The 23,220-nt window shown below is 42.2% G+C and overlaps 3 protein-coding genes across 3 annotated transcripts in view; all 3 read right to left on the reverse strand.

The window, feature by feature from the left end:
• Window positions 1–429: 429 nt before the first annotated feature.
• LOC108233341 (growth arrest and DNA damage-inducible protein GADD45 beta-like) lies at window positions 430–2,575 on the reverse strand. The gene is made up of 4 exons (XM_017411745.3): window positions 2,419–2,575; window positions 1,868–1,969; window positions 1,496–1,712; window positions 430–1,396 (listed from the first exon to the last, which is right to left on the reverse strand). The coding sequence occupies exons 1-4, from the start codon at window positions 2,457–2,459 to the stop codon at window positions 1,292–1,294; spliced, it is 465 nt and encodes a 154-aa protein (XP_017267234.1). The 5' UTR covers window positions 2,460–2,575; the 3' UTR covers window positions 430–1,291.
• A 1,390-nt stretch (window positions 2,576–3,965) lies between these two features.
• LOC108236092 (interferon-induced protein 44-like) lies at window positions 3,966–9,525 on the reverse strand. Its single transcript, XM_017416545.3, has 8 exons — window positions 9,215–9,525; window positions 7,398–7,897; window positions 7,214–7,265; window positions 5,541–5,736; window positions 5,186–5,338; window positions 4,936–5,107; window positions 4,605–4,705; window positions 3,966–4,515 (listed from the first exon to the last, which is right to left on the reverse strand). The coding sequence occupies exons 2-8, from the start codon at window positions 7,876–7,878 to the stop codon at window positions 4,267–4,269; spliced, it is 1,404 nt and encodes a 467-aa protein (XP_017272034.1). The 5' UTR covers window positions 7,879–7,897; window positions 9,215–9,525; the 3' UTR covers window positions 3,966–4,266.
• Window positions 9,526–10,266: 741 nt separating this feature from the next.
• Window positions 10,267–23,220, reverse strand: part of LOC108236083 (microtubule-associated protein 1S) — a 13,329-nt gene continuing 375 nt past the window's right edge. Inside the window, exons 2-10 of the mRNA XM_017416533.1 lie at window positions 21,976–22,071; window positions 20,546–20,628; window positions 20,138–20,275; window positions 19,140–19,650; window positions 18,969–19,055; window positions 14,981–17,466; window positions 14,646–14,781; window positions 14,339–14,556; window positions 10,267–13,466 (exon numbers count right to left, since the gene is read on the reverse strand). Of these exons, the coding sequence (XP_017272022.1) occupies window positions 13,311–13,466; window positions 14,339–14,556; window positions 14,646–14,781; window positions 14,981–17,466; window positions 18,969–19,055; window positions 19,140–19,650; window positions 20,138–20,275; window positions 20,546–20,628; window positions 21,976–22,071 (3,911 nt within the window). The 3' untranslated portion in view covers window positions 10,267–13,310. The remainder of the gene's footprint in view (window positions 13,467–14,338; window positions 14,557–14,645; window positions 14,782–14,980; window positions 17,467–18,968; window positions 19,056–19,139; window positions 19,651–20,137; window positions 20,276–20,545; window positions 20,629–21,975; window positions 22,072–23,220) is intronic.

The raw sequence follows: 23,220 nt of genomic DNA on the forward strand, positions 1-23,220 counted from the left end.
CGTACAGAGTGCAGGTCAGGCATGTGAGAGAGCTGATTCTAAAATTAGGTGGAGACGGAGTGGCACGGGTGTTCGCACGCACGCTGGCATGCAACGGTAATTTGCTGTGAAAGAAGAAAATGCAGCGAAACACGTCCGCCACTAGAATCAAAGCATATTAGACAGGTTTTGACAGGTGGCGTTCGTCTCTCCTTAACCTTTTTCTTCCTGTAGGGACAGTTAGTCTGCATTAGCTGGCTTTGCCTGCTCCATCTGGTACGACTAGTTTCTGTCTCCACCCCGGTTTCACGATGACTGATTTACATTTCCTACAATAGAGGAGGATTTCAGTGACAAAAACTTTGTCCCCAGGAATTCGTCATGACTTCACTGCCCATGTAAACTTACATAAGTCAGTGTTGTTTGGAAAGTAAGAGCAGGAACCTTCTATGAATTCAAATAAATTTAATAAATTAGCATGACCCAAAAACAACAACAACAGATGGCTGCAAAAACAACTGATACAAAAAAAAATAAATTAAAAGTATAGCCACTTTAATATTATTATCAAAGAAGGCTACAGTCTTGAAGGCACAATGATGCTGACTGTGTTTAAGCTCGTTCTGGTCAGACATCACAGAACGTCTGTATCCAAACCCAAATACATTGTGTCCTGAGCACTTTTTCTTTGCATTTTCTTCTTCTTCTTGGTTTTGCAATGCCAGCAAGTCCTGCGTGTGTTTTTATCATTTCAGTTTCCATAGTGATCACTCCTCCACAGGTTCAGCTGCTCACTGCACACCCATTCTTTTGAAAAGCAAGATACTGTACGTGCATACCACGCTTTCACTCAGACACACACACACACACCCCATTCTCTGCAGAGACTCTCCCATGTCAGAACACTTAGGAATGCTGGGTGTACATTAGTTTCACTATTACAACATTTCTGTCCAGACAATAAGCACACAAATCATCCAGGTAAAAGCCGGGGTGTGGAGTATTTACTATCAAAACGACTGCTCCCTTGTAATTGTTAAGAAATAGTGCCCAGACAGATGCCAAAATTAGAAAGTTGGTTTTGTTTTCTTGGCAAATGTGAATGCCGATCTGCTTTTCTGTCTTTGTCTTTTGCACAACCATCCAACTGTTTCACAGCGACTGAAAGGGAGGCTTTGGCTCCTGCTCGTCATCAGTCTGAACAGCGGACTGGAACCAGTCCCTTCAAGGCCCTCGCCGCTTGAGCATCGAGCGTCCTTCATGTCATTAGCGTCCGAACCCATTAGGTTTCTGGGTTTGGTTTTTTTCTGCTTCAGCGCTCCTGCAGGACCAGTTCCGGCACCCACTGGTGAAGACGGCGACTCTCCTGGCAGTAGGTCCCCACTTCCTGCAGCCTGCAGTGGTCTACTTGAGGATTCTGCAGAAGAAAATTATGATTTTTTTTTTAAGTGAGTTTTATCTGCAGGCAGGAAGAAATCCCAAGGATGGGTTCCAGGTTGACGCTCCGTGAACTCACCGTCACCAACATGCAGTGGAGGTCGCCGCTCTCCTCCTGGTTTCTGTTTGCGTCGGCGCCCCCCAGAAGCTGCTGGAGCCGCTGGACCCCGGCGACACGCAGGATGTCGATGCCGGTGTCGCAGCAGAAGGACTGGAGCAGCGTGAAGTGGATCTGCAGGGCCACGTCGCTCTCATCGTCAGCTGCCAGGACGCACAGAACAACACTGTCTGGATCTCTGAGAAACACGGAAAAACCAAATTAGGAAAAAAATAAATAAAAAATCCCACTTGTTCCCACATGTTTGAAGCTGTTAGATTGGGCAACGGTGTTCTCCGTAATGTGAGAGGTTGATAGTGCATACTTAAGCCCAAATTAATGATTTCAACTCACGCATTGAGAAGCTTTGCTGATTCATAGATACCAACAGTCAGGCAGTCCTGTTTCTGAGCCGTTACCAGCAACTCCTCCAGGGCCAGACTTGCAGACTGCATCCTGGGAGGGGGGGGGCAAACATAGCACATTCACGCTTTACAACAAAATAACAACCAAAAAGAAACGCATATCTGCTTTTTTCTGTCCAAACTTTGATCTGAATTGAGTAAAGTTAGTGCATTTATAGTGACATGCAGCACATGGCATATGAATATGATATAATGATGAATACAATGATGCATCTGTGCAAAATGCATGCAAGTGAGTTCAAATTGTGGGAAGAAAGGTTCAGCTTAATGTTCTGAACTCTTCATGCAGCAGGACGGATTTATATCAAGTCCAACTTCTTGCTGCTTTCAAAACTCTCAGTTTTTAAAACGAGCCCACAAATCAGCCCCAGGTAATTCAGGGTCAAAGGACGAGAGACATTCCTGTCCAGCACAGGATGTTCTTTCACACACAGGAACAAGCACATCTCTTCCCAAAATACTGCGCGCAAAAAGGCTCACCTGCTGCTCTCCGTGGAGACGAAGCTTTCCTCGGGAATCATGTCTGCGAATCGGAACTGAATCCCGGCGAGTAAAAGCGTTAAGACGGGAGATCCTTAATGTGTGCGCAATCCCTGCAGGCGTGTTCTCGGGTTTGCTGTCGGCAGGGCGGTGGAAGACGCTTTATAAGAAGACGGAGAGGAGGGAGGCACCGAAACTACCCGGCTTTTTGTCATTGGCTCCACGCAAATCCAGCCTCGGCTTTTGTCATGTGCACCTTTATTTTGGTTTTTAAACCCGAGGGTGACTTCACAAAGCATCGAAACGCGCATTTGCTGTGTCACTCTCATAAATCCTCTTTTTGACTTCGGGCACGTTTTTACGCATGTGGATAACTAAATCCATCTGCAAATGACCAAAGCAAACTAAGTTATGCAACATACACTCCTCGCCTTTTCATAACATTAAAGTTTCCAAAACAGAACTTGTGAAATTATGGCTGACATCTAGTGGCTGACTGAGGCAAATAAAGTTTTTCATAACCAGAATAACAACTCAGGAATACATGGAAACATTGAAAGTCTCTCACATAAGAGGATGTAATAGATGCAAAGTTGTTTATCAGAAAAGTTTATTTTTAAAAAAAGCATGTTGAACTCATTTATAGGGTCAGTTCAAATGACCCTAATTCCAAAAAGGTTGGACCTTTGTTGTAAAATGAAAATAAAAACAGAATTAAATGATTTGCAAATCAAATAAATCTATATTTTATTCACAATGGAACATAGTAAACCAATCAAATGTATAAACAGAGAAATTGTACCACTTTTGAAAAAGGTAATTTTGAGTTTTATGGCAGCAACATGTCTCAAAAAAGTTGGAGCAGGGGCAACAAAGGCTTTAAAAGTTAAGTGATATGAATAAGAAACAGTTGGAGGAGCATTTTGCAACTAATTACCTTAATTGGCAACAGGTCAGAAAGAGGACTGGGTATAAAAACAGCATTTTAGAGAGGCTTAATCTCCCAGAGGTAAAGATGGGCAGAGGTTCACCAGTCTGTAAAACTGCACAGTATGCATAGAAGAAGCCAGATGTGAACATCATCCAGAAATGCTACCATCTTCAGTTCCAAAGCACATTTAAAATGAACTGACGCAAAATGGAAAACTGTTCTGTGGTCAGAGGAATTAAAATTCAAAATAAATTTTGGTAACCCTGGATGTCACGTCCTCCATACTAAAGAGGAGAGGGAACATCTGCTTGTTATCAGCGGACAGTTCAAAAGCCAGTTTCTCTGATGGTATGGGGGTGCATTATTGCTTCTGGCCTGGGCAGCTTACACATCTGGAAAGGCACCAACAATGCAGAAAACTATATACAGGTTTTAGAAAATCAAATGCCCCAAATGAAAGCAAATTTAAGCAAAACTACTAAAGACTGCATCCATTTCTGCAGCATGGCTTCATAGTAGAAGAGTCCAGGAGCTGAACTGATCTGCCTGAAGCATGGTGCTATATGCTTTACTGATTCCAATATTTACCTCAAAGAGCTTAAATACATACATAAGATTCTGGGGGAAATAAAAAGAATACTTTATTTGGTTTCATCAAAAGGTGTTAAAAATCAGTATCAGTCACTTACTGAAATGAAACTAGCATGTAGCATTATTGATTGAGTCATTTTATGAGAAACAGTATTGTACAAGTGTTCAGTAAAGATGCTGCAGGACACTTGTGTTGCTTGTTTTTGGAGATAGTGCTTCATATGGCTGAACACCTCCTCAATGGTTATAAATCAAAACATCTAAAGCACCCGAATATCTGGACAGTACCCTATATCTGACCAGTAGCCTCACATCTTGGTCAAATTTTAAACAACTTCATGTGACACAACCCTGCCGGTGTGATCGTTAGATCTGTACGGGTCCTGCTGGACTCCGACATCTTGATCATCTGTGACTTGGTTCTCGAAAAAGCTGTCTGCATAGTTGAGCATTTGCTCCAAGGCCATGAACAGCAGAATGTCAGTGTCCAGGTTCGGTTCCAGCTCCTCGCAGTAGTTTTTCACAGGCAGCACGTAAGCCAACGGGATGCCCAGAGACTCACTCAGCTGACGGGCCTGGAAGGAAGTCGGACAAAAGTCCAAAGATTAATTTGCCATCTTAACAGGTTTCCATGTAATATAGTAAGAGGCTATAAAAGCTGTACCTTCTTGTGGATGTAAACACTTCGATACACATTCTTTAAGTCTTCTGCCACATGTAGGCAGGCTTCATCTACTTTGGTCATCAAGATAATCTGAGGGATTCCTGTCAAAACACAATGAAAATACAACAGAAAAGAATTAAGGATGAAAATATACTGACACTCCTTACAGAACATCTATAGTTTGGCAAACATGTTAGCACACAAAAACACGTGAACTGGTTTTATTTTGCACTATAAATTAGAAACTAAGGTGATGACATTTTTAAAAAAGTTTGAAGTTAAATTAATGTTAAAGACTGCATTCTAAAATATATAATGTTTTACTGCTAACCCATCTGGTTGGCCTTCCTCCGGATGGCCATGAACTTGTTCAGCATTTTTTCACTGAGGAGAGACACATTGCATGTGTCGACTACGTAAGCCACGCAGTGAATCTTGTCATTCAGAGTCGCGTGCTTCTTGTAGCCAGGAGAATCTTCCAGGACTGGTGAACAGGGGCTGAACTGAAGGGCAAAGAAATCGTTTGTTAGGAAATAGTCAGTAACCGATATGAGATAAGAGAAAAGTTGCTGTTTAAAGACCTGGCAGCGATCCTTGATGTGACCTTTAAAGATGTTGAGTATGTCATCGGTGTTCAAACCAGCATCAGCGTCTTCCTCCAGTCCCATTGTGTCACAGAGGATCAGAGGAATGGTTTCACCACCTCGCCCCAACTTGATGTTGTAAGTGCGATACTAGAAAATGGACGTGAAAAGATAAAAAACAGGCTACATAACTAAACAGGCAAAGTCAGCTTTAGAGACATGATATTCTACTGTTTTTTGGTCGTTGTTTTGGCAGGTAATCCCGCACTTGAACTTTGATATTTCCGATTAAGCAAAATTCTCATCCATATTCTGAACAAATGATCAAAGAATGTAAAACTTTGTTTGTTACCTGAGAGGTCACACTTGTCCCTGCCGTTCCAGAGATGGCCTGGCAGGTCATGTTGCCCCGAAAAGCTGAGTTGACGGAGTTGAAAAAGCTGGACTTGCCAGCCCCAACGGCACCCACCAACAACACCCGGGCTTGAGTCACCGTTTTGATGTCAGGTTTATAGCTCTTGATGGATGTCATCAGCTTTTTCCTATTCCTATAAAAAAGCAACAAAAAAAAAATATATATATATATACACATGCTTGAATATTTTATTTATTTATACAGACATACAAAAACATCTAGGAACTGAGGAGAGCAGCTGCTGGAGGTTTTAGAGGGAATGTTGTCCCATTCTGCTCTGATGGAGGATTCTAGCTGCTCAACAGTCCTGAGTCTTTGCTGGTGAGAGGTCTGGACTGCAGGCAGGTCAGTTCAGCTCCTGGACTCTTCTACTATGAAGCCATGCTGCTGGAATGATGCAGTCTGAGGTTTAACATTGTCTTGATGAAATATAAAGCCTTCCCTGAGAAAGACACGAGTCTGAATGGGAGAATATGTTGTTCTAAAACCTGGATATACTTTTCTGCACTGATGGTGCCTTGCCAGATGTGTAAGCTGCCCATTCCAGAGGTACTTATGTACCCCTATACCATCAAGAGAGGCAAGGTTTTTAACTGAGTACTGATAACAGGCTGGATGGTCCCTCTCCTCTTTAGTACAAAGGATGTGGTGCCCATGGTTTCCAAAAGAATTTAAAATTTGGTTCCTCTGACCACAGATCAGTTCTCCTCTGTCCCTCAGTCCATTATAAATGAGCTTTGGTCCAGAGAAGACAGCAGAGTTTCTGGATGGTGTTCACATCTGGCTTCTTCTTTGCCTGATAGAGCTTTAAGCAGCATTAGTGGATGGTACAGTGAGCTGTGTTTACAGGAAGTGTTCCTGAGTCCATGCAGTGATGTCCAGAACAGAATCAGATCTGTTTTTAAAGCAGTGGCCCCTGAGGGCCTGAAGAGCACAGACATTCAATACTGACTTTCAGTCTTGACCGCGGTGGCGCCAGTGTAATGGCTGCCTCACTTCTGTCAGCCCGCCCCAGAGCAGCTGTGGCTACAATGTAGCTCACCACCATCAGTGTGTGAATGAATGGATGAATGACTGACTGTAGTGTGAAGTGCTTTGGGGTTCTTGGACTTGATAAAGCGCAAGTGCAAACCATTTGTTCTTTGAGTTCAGAGATTTCTCCAGATTCTTTAAATGTTTTGATGATATTATGAACTGTTGATGATGGGATATTCAAAGTCTTCACAATATTCCATTGAGGAACATTATTCTGAATTTGTTTCACAGTTTTTAGATGACATGCCGATGTTCCAATGTGAATATATGAGTTTATGAGATTTGCAAATTATTGCATTGTTTTTTTATTTACATTTTACACTTCTCACAGATTTAAAGATTGCGAGAACCAAACAAATTTCAGATGATTTTTTTTTAATTGATAATAAAACTGGTTTTTGATCTGAAATTTATAATAAAGTGTGTGTAATTTTGTTGGAAAAGATGCCAAAAATTAAAGTTTGCAAGAAAGTTTGGCTCTCTGGAGGTAAATAAGTTAATAGGAAGAAAAGATAAACGCAACTTTAATATTCAAAACTTTAAAGAAATCAATTAAATATGTCAGCTTTACGTACTCAGCTGTCCACTGGATGTTTCTCCAGGGCTTTGCCAGGAAATTCCCCAAGCCTAAATGTAAACAAAAAAACTATTAAATTACAATTTTAAAACACCAAATTTAGAATAAAAATTGAAAGTCTAATATCATGTGGTTTTCTTTCTTCTTTTTTTTTTTTTTTTTTTTTTTAAAACAGTGCCCACCTTCAACTCGATACACCTCAAACTCAGTCAGCACCAAGTCATTTCCGTGGATCTCTGCAGCCTCAAAGTTGAAGCCTGTGCCTGGATTGGACTGCACTGCAGGCTGGTCACCACACAGAAACTCCAAAGCACCAAAATGTGGGCCAGTCCTTGCATCTGTGAAAGCAGGCTGCCCACTGATGCCTGCAACCCGCAGTGGTTTATTTCTCTCAGCACTGATGCTGTAAAGGAAAGCCTCCCCATCAGGGACAGGCTGCCCGCTCTGGGTGTAGTCCTTGGAGGTGTAGCCCCCGAAGACAAAGCCGGCGGCGTTGTAAGCTACAGCGACAGTGGGGCCCTGTCTGTCACAGCGAGCGTGGAAGGCAGCAGCTGTGTAACCGTGGATGCTGGCTTTGTAGAGCAGGTGGAGTCTGACGTGACCGAAGAGAGACAGCAGTTTGTTCTCCTGGTCGTTGGACAGCCTGCATGTGACCGCTGACATGATGGAGAGCAGACGTCACCTGGGGACGACACAGCAAACTGTTTGTTTTTACACAGAAAATTTATGCTGCAGTGTGGAGACTGAATAAAACGTGAGGAGACAGCGGTCAATAACAAATTATTTAAACTTCCTATTTTAAGAAGTACAAAAACATTATATATTAAATGCCAAATCTGAGAAGACTTCAAATCTTGTGCAGTTTTGATGGATTGTTATAACAGACTGGATTCGTTTTGTAATGTGCAGTTCTACTTGGTTCTTTTTGTTTCGCTTTCCTTTTGTCTCGTAGTTGTTTCAGTGTGTTTCAGCAGGGCACGACTGGCTGATCCTCTGCTGCTGTATATTTTCTTTCTAGCCAAACGCTGCCAGTTACCTCTGCGGTGTCTTTCAGGCCTTATTCGTTCCTCTGAGTGAACTTTGTCTGTTCAGGGTCTCCAGAATCCATTTGTCTACTGTGCTCTCTGTTCCAGTGATTCCAGGATTTATCACTTCCACCCTTCTGCCAAACCTGCCTCCACACTTCCAGCACCCCTTCTTCAGTTTTCTCTTACTCTCACCGACTTTAGTCCCCATCTGTACACCCCCCTTCCAAGAGGAATCCTAACAACTCTAGTCTCAGCCACTTCAGCAACTTTTGACAATCCTTCACCGCCCCAGTCAAACTTTGTCATGCCTTGTCTACTCATTAACCTGTTCAGCTTTTCCCTGCTCTGCCCAAGGGTTCGATCTTGTTATTACACAACAGGACTTTCTTCAGCTCTAATAATTGCTTGATCCTTTGTTTAGAATTGGACAACTGAATACACAGTCGAAAGGTAAGTGACAGACGCCTTTCTGCTTTCATTTTACTTCAAGAAAATGAAAGCAATGTCAGCGAGGAATGAGAAACGACAGAATTTTGGCTGTTTGTCAAACCTTGAAAACAACATTATGCACGTTATCTCGAAGCGTTGGAAGAGGAGTTTTTGATCAGAGTATGTGTTGTGATTGACTCTCAGCTACTACCACATTTAATTTTAGCTCAATATCTGCAAAATTGATGGAGTTACAGACATTTTTGAATTGGCCAAAGTTGCATAGCTGTGGTGGCCATCTTGAATTTGGTTACCTCCAAAAGATAATCAGTTGTAGACGTACATCCAGTGATTACTTCCTGAAAGTTTCATTAAAATCCATCTAGTGGTTCATGAGATGTTTTGCTAACAGACAGACATGAACACACACTAGCAAATATGTTATTGTACACGTTCACCTTTCGACAGTGGATGATAACAATTTTTAATGAATAAAGAGATTGAAGGTCTCAACAGTTTCAGATAAATGGTATCAAACTCACCTGCAGAAAATACAGATTTGTAGGTAAACAGCAGGCTGCTGTGGATCACTGTGTGCCTTTGTTCCTTGAGCTTATGAAAGTGGCTTCAGGCACTGCAGTAAAAGAGGTTTTATTGTAGACCCATCCCACTTCTTTCAGTCATGTTTGGCAGGTTTTCTAGGAGTGGAGCCAGGAATTCAGACTGTCATAAAGAACTTGAGCACTTGAGGAACTTGAAGATTCAACAAGAAAACAATAAAAAGCTGTCATGGCAGCAAAACGTCCAGACAATACAAGGAGATGACCCAGAGGAGACCCTGACATGGCATGAAAGCACATCAATGGCAGATTTAAGGTGACCTGGCATAGAAGACTTAAAAAGGCTGGGGTTAATTGAAGAGAGTGGCAACAGGTGACTAATGCTGATAAGGGACTGGTGTAGATGGGCATGGCAGGCTGACAGTGGAAAAGTACCGACTGATGGCACAAAGGAGAAACCAAACCGAACACAAGAGATCATACTAAAACAGTGGTGTCCAATCCTGGTCCTGGAGGACCATTATTCTGCATGTTTTAGATGTTTCTCTGCTCTTCAGCAGGTCTCCAAGTTCTGCAGAAGCCTGTTAATCACACAGTCAGTCAAATCAGGTGTGTCACAGCAGAGAAGAACCGGGATTGGACACCACTGTACGAAACCAAAATCAGAAAAGCAGTAAGAACAATCAATAACAATCAGACAATATGGGTTGTGACCAGTTGTATTCATTTAGGGGTGAAATTGAGCTGCGGTGCTTTGGAGTTTTACTCTTATTCCATTCATTAAGAAATTATTCAGGCAGCACGGTGGTGCAGTGGTTGGAGATGTCGCCTCCCAGCGAGATGGTTGCAGTGTTGCCTCCCGGGCTGGGGTCTTTCTGAGTGGTGTTTACATGTTCTCCCCGTGAAGGCGTGGGTTTACTCCTAATTCCATCATATTTTCAAAACTAAAAGCATTAAAAGCCAAAGAGTCAAACTGTTTCCAAACTGCATGTCTTAAAAAATAAAAAAGCATAAAAAAATAAAACTAAGTCAGCTTAATGTGACACTCATAGTTTAATTCAACATTCACCAATCTTGCTTGATCATTTAAATATACAAGATTCTCTCGACAACTTCATATTGTGCTGCACATTCTTTATTCTTGCATTTTTCCCGACACCACAACAGTTTGACGTCATTTCTCTAAACACTCACAAACATTAAAAAGTAGACGCTTTTCACCTGACCACCCCGGTCTGTTTCTGTTCTCCCACAGTGCTTTGCTCCCTTTCTTCATGAATATCATGAATGTAACAACATACAGAACATGTTTTTTTTTTTTAAATATGCAGGACACACACATACATTTGAACAATTATGGTGCGGTTCAAGTAGCTGTTTCCTATGACTACAGAAAAGAGGGCTGAAGTGAAATATTAGGTTTGTCGTGAATTTCTGACAGTCAGAAAAATCAAATGGTTGCATAATTTTCAACTACTTCTCTCAAGAATTGTGCAAATCTAGGAGGATGATTTTTTTTTTTCAATGTTGTTTCTGTGATTGTGGAGGCAACATTCAGGCTCAGAGGAAAATCAGCTGTGATTTGTCACGCTTTGGTATGAAGAAAACTCTGTGCCACATGCATATTTGTATAAAACAAAGAGAAAACAGACAAGACGTTCACATATCTCACAATGACATCCTGTCATGGATATCCAGTCAGGAATATAATGATTAAAATATAAAAAAAAGATGGTAAAATGCATCTGGAGATGGTAAAATACAATCCAGTACATTTAATAAAGTTAATTCTATATATCTATGATATTTAGAATAAATAACAAGAAAATTATAGCCAATAAGCTGGATTTTTTAAAGATAAACTCTTGATAAAAAGCAATATTGCATGTTTCAGTTATGCTAACAAATCAGGTGGAAAAACATCTTAAATAAACTTTCTTTTTTTCCCAATCACTAGTTCTATTACTTGAATAGGCCCATTTCACGGCAGAGATTTTGACTTGGGAGCACAGGTGTATTAATAAGAGTTGCTCTCATTACTACGCCTGTGCTTTTCATTCTCCCTCAGGTCAAAAAGTCTGCCGTCAAATAGGCCTATTGTTCAAGGAGGAGTTCAAACAAGTTGCAACAATATGAAAATAAAAATGCCGTTAGGACTGGATAACCCTAGACCGTGGATGACAAAGTTTTATGACTACCATTGACACCTTGATCTCAGCAGTTCTTTCACTTCTAGTTTCAGTATTACTTTGCCACATAAATACAATCAGGTTTTTCAGCTCTTATTTACAGCTAGCAGTTAACTCGGTGACCTATCTGTGATGTAACACGGTGCAAAACATATTGTCTAAACCACACTTTGTAATTACTGCATGTTCACACTCTTGCAATGGTATTTAACGAAACACAACGTGCCTTTTTATTCTTACAAAAGCTATTTAAAAGCCTGGTTCCTGATTTGCATGACTATAAGCACTATTTTTAGATTACAATTGCAGGAATAGTTTCAATAACACAATTGCTGTAATGCCGTTGAATGTAATACAATAATCTAATCCCTCAGATTAAGCCATTATCGCTTGCTGGTGGCTGACAGGAAGTCAAAAAGTGTCTGTCAGTCTGTTTGCCGAGTAAAAATCTTGACATGAAGGCCACAGTGACACAAGACCTTTAAAAGCAGCTACAGCACAGCCTGCCTCACAACAAACACCTGACCACAAACTGGGAACTCTTTCAAAATAAAATGTTCAATTCAGTTTTAAATAAACGAGTCAGTAGCAGTACATGATACAGCCCAGTACCTACCAGGTACACACCTGGTACAAACCAGGTATTTGCCAAATACTTACCAGGTATGTGTCTGTACATACCTGAGACTTACCTCGGCTAAGTGCCAGGTTATTACCAGGTACTAATGGGTATTTACTAGGTAGGTACTGGGTATGTACCTGATACTTACCTGGTAGTTACTAGGCATGTACCTAGTACAAACTGGGTACTTACTGAGTTTGTACCAGGTACTTACAAAGTATGTATGTACCAGGTACTTTCAAGGTACATACCAGGAATGTACCTGGAACTTATCCCAGATACATACTATGTACATACTAAGTATTTATTCAGCCCATATCTGATACCTATTTGGTATCTGGTATTAATATGTATAATAATACCTGGTATTTACCAAGTATGGACTTTCCCAGTACATACAAGGTACATACCAGGTACTTACAAGGTATGTACCTGGTATTTACAGGGTATGTAATGGGTACTTACAGAATATTTAGATGGTACAAACCGAGTACTTACCAGGTATTTACAGGGTACATATTGGGTACTTTCATGGTACTTACAGGATTTGTACTTTAACTTACAGCATACTTAGTGGGTCCTCACCTAGTAAGTAGCTGTAATGTATTAGGTACATATCTTGTAAGCTACAAAAGGTATGTACCGGGTACTAGCTGGATATTTACCAAGTATTTACAGGGCACATGCTGAGTACTTACAAGGTTTGTACCAGGTACTTACAGGGAAAAGCGTACCCATAACATTCTGGGTACGTAGCAGGCTATATCATGTTTTGCTCCCAACTAGTGTAATTTTGAAAACCAAATACAAAACAATGATTTTTACCTTTACAATTCTTTTCATATTGATGGTTAAATGTTGCAAAAGAGGAAGCAAACTCAGACCACACTTTAGTGTGAGCTTACAGTCTTTAACAGTCTTTCAATGATCTACAGCTTCAGTTTTCATGTGACTCTACGTGTTTACAGGCTGACACCCCTCCCTCGCAGTCAGTTTTATCTCCTCTTCCTTTCTGCACGGGGTCACTGGTGAGAAAAGCATGCAGTATTCCCCCAAAGAGACGCGTCATCCCCACCTACAAAAGCAGCTCAAAAGAGGGTGCGTTAAACGCCTCACATCTACTCAGTCGTGTACATGCAGAAAAGAGTGGGACAGTTCCCCATAATGTCCGTTTCTAACTCCCTCCATTCTTTTTATTATTTTTTTTTCCACTTTTTTAAGCATATTTCAGTTCACTTCCCCATGCTGGACGATGTCTCAGTCTGCCTCAGAATTCAATCTTGCAGGCAGGAAAGGTCTCGTCCTGCATGGCGACCGTGCTGTTCGACCCCAGGACGGTGATGCTCAGCTCCCGCTGCCTGTCCAGAGTCTGCTGGTACCACCCCTGCATCGACATCGACTCGAAGGTGGGGATCACCGTCACCTGGACACAAAAGGGCACTAAGTCCTTCTCTAAAACTAATGGGGGCACATATTATTACAATAGTAGAGCATTACTGCTAAATCACAAGCATGTTTCATGTTAAAGTTTATTTTAAGAACACTGATTTGTTTGCCACTTCTTGTTGAATTCTCTTCATGCTTTTTTCTTTCATATTCCACTTAGATTCTCTTTTTTTACTATAGCTTTCCCACCAGGGTTCAAATAGTTAATTTTTTCTTTCCTACATTTTATTTGTTGATTTCTGCTCCATGTACAGTAACATATTAGCCCATAATCATAGCCTCTTTTTTCTGCTTTAGCTTTGACATTTTTTATTGCCCACTTACAACTGATTAACTTTTGGAGTTAGCCCGATTCAAGATGGCTGCCACAGCTTATTAACTTTAGGAAACATAAAAATGGTTATAACTCAGTCAATTTTACAGATATTTAGGTAAAATCTGGTGTGACCGTAGCTGAGTCCCCTACATGTTGGTAATTTTGTTCTTTTCCCTTTTTTGTAATAATTTGGTCTGGCTTTTTGTAGATTCACCCTGTTTTATTTGCATTATTGGCTGCTGCCCTGTGCTTTGACTTGCTTTCCTGTATCTAGGTCCTTTCTGTATTTAGAGAGTGTACACAAAGAACGTGCTTATAGTCTACATTTGAGCCGTGCGCAAAAAAAGCAGATTAAACAAGTTTTAAGCTAGTCTCTCGAAATTTCTTTATAACAACTCATATTTTCCCTGTTTGCCTACATCTGCCCAAGTTTTGTGATGTGGCTTTGTACAGTGAAGTTCTGTATGAGCAGCTTGCCATTTGACGATAGCTGTGGACATTGTGCATGAATCTATAAGTTTGAGTATTTCTACCTGCATAGTGTCCGGCCAGGATGTTTTGCCATCCAGCAGAGCATCCAGAGTTTGCCTCATCAGCTCCTCCCGCTCCGGACTGTTGCCGCTGATGATGTAGCAAGAGGAGCGAATACACCTGAAGAAGTCCACAGTGACTGTGGGAGACGAGGATCCAGAGGGAATATACGCCAGGTCTACGTACACACCGACTTCACCACCAGGGGTAGCCTTAGAGCCTGAGGCAGACACATTTGTGATTGAACTGACATCCAAACAAAGGTGAGGCATACCGGAGAAAGACGGAAAGAACGCCAGTTTCACGTACCTGGACTGGGTGTGGATTTTGCTGGTGCTGAACGAGCGCTGGAGGGAGGCGCACGGGTAAGATTCCCTTTGATTAGTCCACTTTGGCTCCCGGTCCGGTTCTTTCCTGAGCCTGATTTTAAGGGGCCGTCGATAACCTGGTGATTTGGGTACAAATCCAGTGTTATTATTCATTCAGATGAGTGTCTGACATGACATTAGGACTGATTTATTTTCCAAATAATGAAAAAGAATCAACTAAGTCAACAGAATATTTTTCACTGTGAAGATTACTTTCATTCAGCATTCAAGTGTGCTAAATGACATTATACATGCTTATAAAACTAAAATACTCACCGCTGACATTTTTTTGGCTCTGCTTCCTGTGACTTTTGCTCTCTTCTCATGAGCTTCAGAGTCCGACTGAGGAATGGGCATGGAGGTGTCAGGGTGGGGCGGCAGGGGCGGACTGTCTCTGAGAGGGGCCGGAAGGGGGTCGGGGGGCAGGGCCTGACTGCTGTTGTGGTCGCACGGGGAGTTGGATGGGTCGCTACATGACTCGTCCGAGTCCGAGTCCAGCACTCCATCTGCTGTGGTGGACGGGCAGTCCTCAGTGCAGGCGGGGGCATTTGATTCGCTGGGTGACCGGTCCTTGGGGTTGTTGTTGTTGTTGCCGTGGTGATTTGAGGCAAAGGCTCCTCTGGAGGAATCGCTGGCGCCTGAGCTGGAGTCGGGCTGCTTGAAATGCTTGAACTCGCACGGAGAAACCAAACACAGGTCCACGTCGTGAGCCGATGCCTCAAAATGCAGCGTGTTAGGTGCTAAAGGTCTCCCCATCTCTGAACTCTGACCCAAAGATCTGGGTGGCTTCTTCACTTGTAATGGCATTCCCACAAAATAACCTCCGTTCGAGTGGGAGTGATAAACACTGTCGTCTCCTTCTCTCTGGCTCACAGTGGTCGGTCCTTGCTCAAAGGACATGGACAGTGACTCATCTACTTCTGTGGACTGAGGCGAGCTCACTTCAGCTGGCAACGAATGTGTGGTGGTAGTGGTGGTCACAGAGGGGGAGGGCTCTGAAGATCCATCTCTGAATGCACCCAAAGAAAGAAAACTGAGATGCTTCTCTTTAGAGTTTGTGCAGTTTTCTGGAGCACTTTTGGGGTAGCCCTCACTCTGCCGGGATGACTCATTGGGCTCGTAGGCATCAGCAGAATCTGGGTTACCCATCTGGGCCTGGAGTCTGCTCAGAGCGGTCCTGTTGCACCACACGTCGTCTGGGGACAGACAGTAAGGAGTGTGGCCTGCACTGTTGGGACGTGAGTCAGGGGAAACCGGCTCCACAGTCTCCTCATCGGGGCTGTTAGGGGCCTGGTTCTCCGGAGAGGCCTGCGAGGGAGGGGTGTTTCTCAAAGCCCCGTCCAGAAGCGTGTACTCAGTTGGAGTTATGTCTAACTGGACTGTACTTTCCATCTTGGACGCCTTGTTTAAAGGAGATGGAAATCCCACAACTTTTACAGGTCTACTTGATTTACCGGGCTCATCTGGAAGGTTTTTCTTGGGGTCTATTTCTGCTTTCTTACCAGTCCCAGCTACATGTTGCATTAGGCTAACGCTACCTTCCGGTTCCATTAGCCCTGAACTACCTGCTGCTTCATCTCCGGATCTTTCAGCAGTTTTATTGCATGTCTCTTCTCTCAAATCTCCAAGTCTCTTTACATTTCCTAACTCACTGCTTCTCTGTTTTTCTTTATCAGCTGTTTCCACCTGTGCCTCTTCCTGTTCACTTTCCTGCCGGAGCCTGAGAAAATCCTCCGTCATGTCCTCAGGGGTAGACATTTTGGAGCCACGGTGGTTCTCCGTCTGCCTTTGTTGACTCGCTTTCTCCTGAACAAGAACTTCTGACTCTGCAATTTTTTGATTTGTTGACTTGTTATTTGGCAGTTCAGTGTTTGCATGTCCTTTCTTGCTATTGTTTGCCTCCTTTGCGGGTGGTTTTTGTGTTTTCTTCTCTCCCGTCTTAGAGTCATTTTTCGCATCCTTTTTGGGTTTTGTTTTATTTTCACTCTTTCCTTTCGAGGGAACACCATCCCTTTTCATCTGTTCAGTCCTTTTACCACTGTTCTCCTCTTTATCACCAGCCTTCTCCTCATTTTTTACACCCTTCCCTGCGCCTTTCTTTAAACTATTTTTTTCTGAAAATGATGCTTTATGTTTTAAACCTGTCTCCTTGCTTTTGGCTTTGTCAGTATCTCTCCCACCAACTCCAATTAAAGTCTTTCCTTTTTCCTTTCCCTCTTCTCTAACTCCTCGTTCCTTCCCATACTTGGGTGATCCCTCCTTCCCTTGTGACCTGCTACTGTCCAGGCTATCTGTCCTCTTGGCCTTCCTATCCTCCCCCAGCCGTTCAAGGTCTCCCGTAGTCACTGTTGGTTTCTGAAGGAAGTCCAGCCCCTTGAGCTTCTCCAGCCCCAGGAGAAGCTTTGCCTGTGGAGTTACGCCTGGGAACAGCACCCTGACCACCTTCTCTTGAGGACACGCTGGGTGCCACACGAGCAGGGCAGAGACTGAGGCCAGGGCGGTGAGAGGGAGACTTTGGGTTTTGGCCGATGATAAGATCCCATCAGGCCAGTTCTGCATGAATGTCTCGTACTCCTGGCTGTTTTTCCCTGGACTGAGGATGTATAAATCCAGCTGTCCCACCCCCATCTTTTGGAACAGGGTCAGCGGCTTAATGGGCACTCCCTGCGGTCGAAACAATGGTTGCGGCTTGATGTCTAACTTCTTCAGCAGCTGAAGGGTTACAGCTGCCTGCTGTGTGCTCCTCAGCACATCGTCTTCACCTTATAAAAGAGTGATAATGCAAATTACTTTGATTTCTGCAAGTTTAAATCTATAACCACGAAAGATTTGAGATGTTAATGTCAATAAAAATAAAATGCAATGATTTGCAAATAAACCCAGATTTTATTTACAGTGTAACATAGTACACACCTCAAATGTTTAAACTAAGAAGCCATGCTGCTGGAATGGATGCAGTATGTGATTTAGCATGGCCTTCTGGATAAGAGTATATGCTATTCTAAAACCTGCATTGACTATGGTGCCTTTTCTGATGCATTAATGCACCCTATATCAGCAGGCTTTAAAACTGTGTGCTGCTAACAGGTGGGATGGTTCCTCTCCTCTTTAGTACAGAGGAAGTGGTGTCTGTGGTTCCCAATAATAATTTTACATCTTTATTCATCTGACCACAGAACAGTTTTCCACTTTGCCTCAGTGCATTTTAAATGAGCTTTGGTCCAGAGAAGGTGACAGCATTAGTGGATGGTACAGTGAACTGTGTTTACAGACAATGATCTGTGGAAGTGTTCCTGAGTCCATGCAGTGATGTCCAGAACATCACTGTAACTTTTAGTCTTGTCCTTGGAGCTCAGAGATTTATCCAGATTCTTTCAATCTGTTGATGATATTATGAACTGTAGATGATGGGATATTCAGTCTTCACAATTTTCCATTAAGAAACATTATTCTGAATATATTCCACTATTTTTAGACAGTTTTTTGCAGACCAGTGAACCTCTGTCCATCTTTACTTCTGAGAGATTCAGCCTCTCTAAAATGCTCATTTTATACCGAGTCCTCTTACTGACCTGTTGACAATTAGTCTAATAAGTTACAAAATCATCCTCCAGCTGTTTCTCATTATTGATTTTTGCGCCGGTTGCTTTCTTTTTGTTTCCAAAAAATGGTAATCATCTTAGTTTAAACATTTGATACATTTACTATGTTCAATTTTGATAAATTTTGGATTTGAAATTTGTAAATCATGGCATTCTGTTGTTTTTTTTTTTCAGTTTCACACAATGTCCCAGCTTTTTCTGAATTAGGGTTGTAAATTTATGGACAAAGGAAATGTTAATAGACTGCACTTACATAGCACCTTTCTAGCCAACCAGGCCACTCAAAGCACTTTACAACACAATCTGTGGCCTCGTTTACCCATCCACACACACAATTGTACAGCACTCTACTACATCTCTACAAAGCTAATCTGAATAAATCATTCTTCAGAGAATGATTTATTCAGATTAGCTTTGTAGAGATGTCTAATCAGTGCTTCAGATCACATTCATGCTCCAATGGAGCACATCAGAGGTAATGGGGAGTTCAGTGTCTTGCCCAGAGACACTTTGACATGTAGCTTACTGGTGGAATCGAACCTTTAGCTATGTCACTGAAGGATGACTGCTCTAACCACTGAGCCACAGACGCCCAAAAACAACCTCAACACAATTGTGTGTGGTCATATTTGTTTTCATTCAGCTTTGTCTTCTGAACTCACAGGAATGTTGATGCTCCTGCAATCTGCTCGGTGCGTTAAAGAACACAACTCCAAGCTCTGGAGAGATAAGCCTCTTAGACAAGTCATCTGTGCAAACAGAAACGAGGACATTAAAACAAATGACAACGTCTGTTCTTTATTCTCCCCCCCATTGTGAGATAGTTATCTTACCTTTAATATCGGAACTCAGCTCCTTCTCAGCTACCTTCCTCTCCAAGAAAGATACGGCGCCGGGGAGGTTCTCTGTGCCGATGTGCGTCAACAAAACTGCGTCCACTCTGTCGAGGTGGCGGACCAGCTTCCAGAAGCAGGCCTGAGAGTCTGAGCCCCCGTCCACCAGCACCGTGAAGCCATTGACGGCGAAAAAAGCGCAGTCGCCGCGGCCCGCAGGGAACACGTAGCAGCAGGGGCGGGACAGTTTCAGGAAGCCCACAGTGGTTGGAGGCAGCAGGAGGTCAAAGGGGGAAGCGGGGCAAATGGTCCCGGAGATGAGGGATGTAAATTCTCCCAGAGACTCCATGGCTGGCAGCACCTCTGGGGGGTTGATTTGGAGGGTTAAAGGACCCTTCAGGGGCGGGTTTTCTAAGAGAATCTTCCTCCAATGTCCGATGTTGGGACAGCTGAGAGTCAGATGGGTTTTGGTGAGGGGGAGGCAGGAGGCAGAGCTCTCATTATCTTCAAACTGAAAAAAGACATGCTTTTTAGTATATATACGCAAGTTCAAGTATAAAGATATTTCAACAATTTCTGGCCTGCTGACAAAAGCCAAAAGCAGGCAAAGTATCTCATGAATCACTGGATTGATTTTAATCAAATTCTCAGACAGTAATTATTGGATGTAAAGCTACAAGTGACAGGTACTCAGCCTCAGCAAACACAGAAATGACCATAACTCAGCTCAGTTTAACCTTGGTGTGGTTGTAGCTGAGAGTCATCACCAAGACATACTCCCCTTTCTATCATGTTTGCTCACCATAGTCAGATAGTTGGATGTTTTCTGTGTCCATATAATCTATTTTCCATTTGTTAGTTGTGCCTTCAGATCTGCACGCTTTTTTTTCACAAGCATGCTTTTTGCTAAAAATTCTATTTTCCAAGCTGACGCAAAAAACAAAAAACAAACACAGGAACATTTTCCCGCACGTTTTTGTCTGGGTGGAACATTGTACCTGCTCCGATATTATTTGCCTCAGATGTTCTGGTGAAAACAGGCCTCTGTGAAACAGCAGGTCTCCGCTGTCCTCGGTGCTCAGGCCGGCCAAGATCAACAGCTTATGAGCCGATTCCCGGGACAGCAGGGCCAACACCTGGCAGTGGAGCAGAGATGGAAAAATCTGGGTTTCTTTCAGTTTCACTAATAAGATTTAAACAGAAAGGCTAAAGATATGTATTTAAAAAGAGGGAAAAGAAATCAAAATCTTCTTTAGCTGAGGAATATAATTACTCTTTTGATCGTTATAGACTGTTGGTTGAAGAGACAAGGCGTTATTACAACCAATATTACAATTTCTGAAAAGCAAAATGACATTTTTTTTTTCTCAGTTTGACATCCAGTTCTGTCAGCTGCCTGCCCTCACCTCTGTATGAGCCGACTCCTGAGACGGACTGATCAGCACCTGGGTGTCCAACGCTTTGGTCGAGTGGCGAAGACACTTCTGCCCTGCAGAGCCGGAGACGATGAGACGGCGAAGGACAGACAGGCAGAAGGCAAAGGAGAAGCAGAGAGACGACAGTCAGAGCTGCAGGGAACAGGAGCCAAACGTTGGAGCGGGAACCATAAAAAGTCGACAGGAAAGTACGACAACTGGGGGTGGGATTGGCTCGGTGAGGAAAAGGAAGGGAGAAAGTAGAGCAGCTGAGTCAGATGAGCTGTGTGAGGAGGATGTGCCGAGTTTATTCAGTCTGCAGGGAAAATCCAGTCTGAGGGGAACTGGGTGAGCGTCTAAAGCCACAGACCTGAGAGTAATGGCCTTAATATGATGGGAAGTTTTTAGATCTTCTGTTACACAAGGATTTGTTACGTGACTGCAATGACTGAACAAACTTTCAAATCTACTGTGATGTGTAAAAGTCTTCAATTTATAGTTTGCTTTCAAGGACTTTGAATCTTTTAGTAATATTTAAAAGTGTTTTAAAGCACTAGTTTTTAGGACTTTTTATAGCTTTTTCTATCAAAAACAAAGTTTTTCCTTAAAATATTTGCTGCTTTTTGTACTTGTTTTTACTCCAATTTTGACTGTTTAAATTTTTTGTTTAGTTTTTTGTTATTTAAGCCAATTAACACTGACATATATGAACTATTCACAAAGCCCCTTAAATCAAGTTGTTTCTTGAGGGGTACCAATGTATAATCCAGCCTGTTAAGTATAAGGCATCTAAAAGACTTGGTACATACCTGATAAGTACCCAGGTATGTCCTGGGCTGTATTATGTTTTGATACCATAAAATACTGCTATACCTATCAAACCTTCTGTATTTGACATCTTTTAAATAAAAAATTGGGAACAAATGATCAGAAGTTTCCTTTAAGTTTCATGCTTCCTCCCAGCTTTGAGCTGCTTATTTACAGTAACGGATCAAGTGCTATTGATCCCCACATCTTGGCAAGACGGCAGTTAAATGCATTTATAAAAATTCACCACGTCACTTTACATTTACTGCAGTATTTAGTATAGACAACCTTTCTGAAAGCCGTCATGTGCTGCTTAGAATAAAAATCTATAAGTTCAATGCCTTTCTCTTCTCAGCTGTGTACAGATGAATCGTACATACTCTGCAAAAAGGGAAATAAAGGTGGCACAACTAGTTGGAGGTTTCTTTTGTTTTCTGTCCTGAGGGCCCACCCATGTTTAACAATCGCCCGACCGAGCCTCTACTTTCCTTCCTTCCTTCCTCGGTGACCACAAAGCAGCTGAGCTGGCGCGTTACCGTGGAGACGTGGAGCTTTGTGGAGGTTCAGAGTGTCTGGGAACGAAGTATCGTTCCAGGTAAAACCAAGTTTCTTACCTGCACCTTTAAAAGACGCCGTGTGATGGGAGAGGAATTCTTGGAGAAAGACGCTCAGGTTGCAGGACTTTAGGTCTACGTCCCATGATCGAATCCCTGAGTGCATAAAAAACAAACTTTATCAGAAGGTGCAACATCAAAAACAACTCAAGGTTCAATAAGGATGGAAGATAAAGTATGTACTTATTGTGGGTAAAAATGAACATTTAACTTCAAAAGTAAAGTAATCTTTGGATGCACATCTACAATTTATTAACGTTTGGAGTCAATCTGATTTAAAAAAAGGCTCCAACATAAAACATATAAATGGCAATAACTCAGTTTTACAGATACTGAGCTAAAATTTGATGTGGTAGTAGCTGACATTCATTCACAACATACACTCTGAGAGTGACATGTCTCAAATAACATATGAGATTGTGTGTAACTTTGTTTACAAGGTTTGACCAAAACAGCCACAACAGCATCATTTCTCAACATAAACTGATCTTAGTCTAAAGCTGGAACGAAGGGTGGTGGCTGATGCACTCCTTCAAAACAAAACAAAACAAATAAGCTTTTATTGTTTTTAGCTTTACTAAACAATGACCTTTAGCTTTGAGCTTTACCTATTAGCTATAAATATGATGCTTTTAGCTAGTATCTTGCCACTTTTAGCTTTCACCTAGCATATTGGTATTTTAGCTAACATTTTGCTATTTTTACCTGGTACCTATTCATTTGACACTTTTTTCTAGCAATTTGCTACATCTAGCTTTCAGCTAGTGTCTTGCCACTTTTAGCTTTTAGCAAGCATTTTGCTACTTTTACCTGGTATTCTTCCATTTGACACCTTTTTCAAGAAATTTGCTACTCCCAGCTTTCAGCTGGTGTTTTGGCGCATTTAGCAAGCATTTTGGTACTTTTAGCTTTTAAATTGCATTTAGCTGTTTTTACCTTCTAGCTAGTGTTTTTCCTCCTTTTAGCTGTTGTTCTGCTTCTTTTAGCTTTACCGGCCCAGTCTCAGGTGTTTAGGTTCAGTGTTCCCCCTTTCATTTCAGTAGAGAAACAAACCAGTTTCTGGTGTAAAATAAAGAAATGCGGCTGCAGCTCAGCTCCTGCAGCTGTCAGGCAGGAACTGGAGCCATGATGGGTCCTTTTCACAGAGACAGACAAACACCAAAGGCTCTCGACTTGTGTCTGAATCTCCTCAAAGCTCCAACCTTACATAACAGCCGAAACAGGCTGCTTTTAATTCTGATCCAC

Source organism: Kryptolebias marmoratus, linkage group LG10, assembly GCF_001649575.2.
Source record: "Kryptolebias marmoratus isolate JLee-2015 linkage group LG10, ASM164957v2, whole genome shotgun sequence".
NCBI lineage: Eukaryota > Metazoa > Chordata > Actinopteri > Cyprinodontiformes > Rivulidae > Kryptolebias > Kryptolebias marmoratus.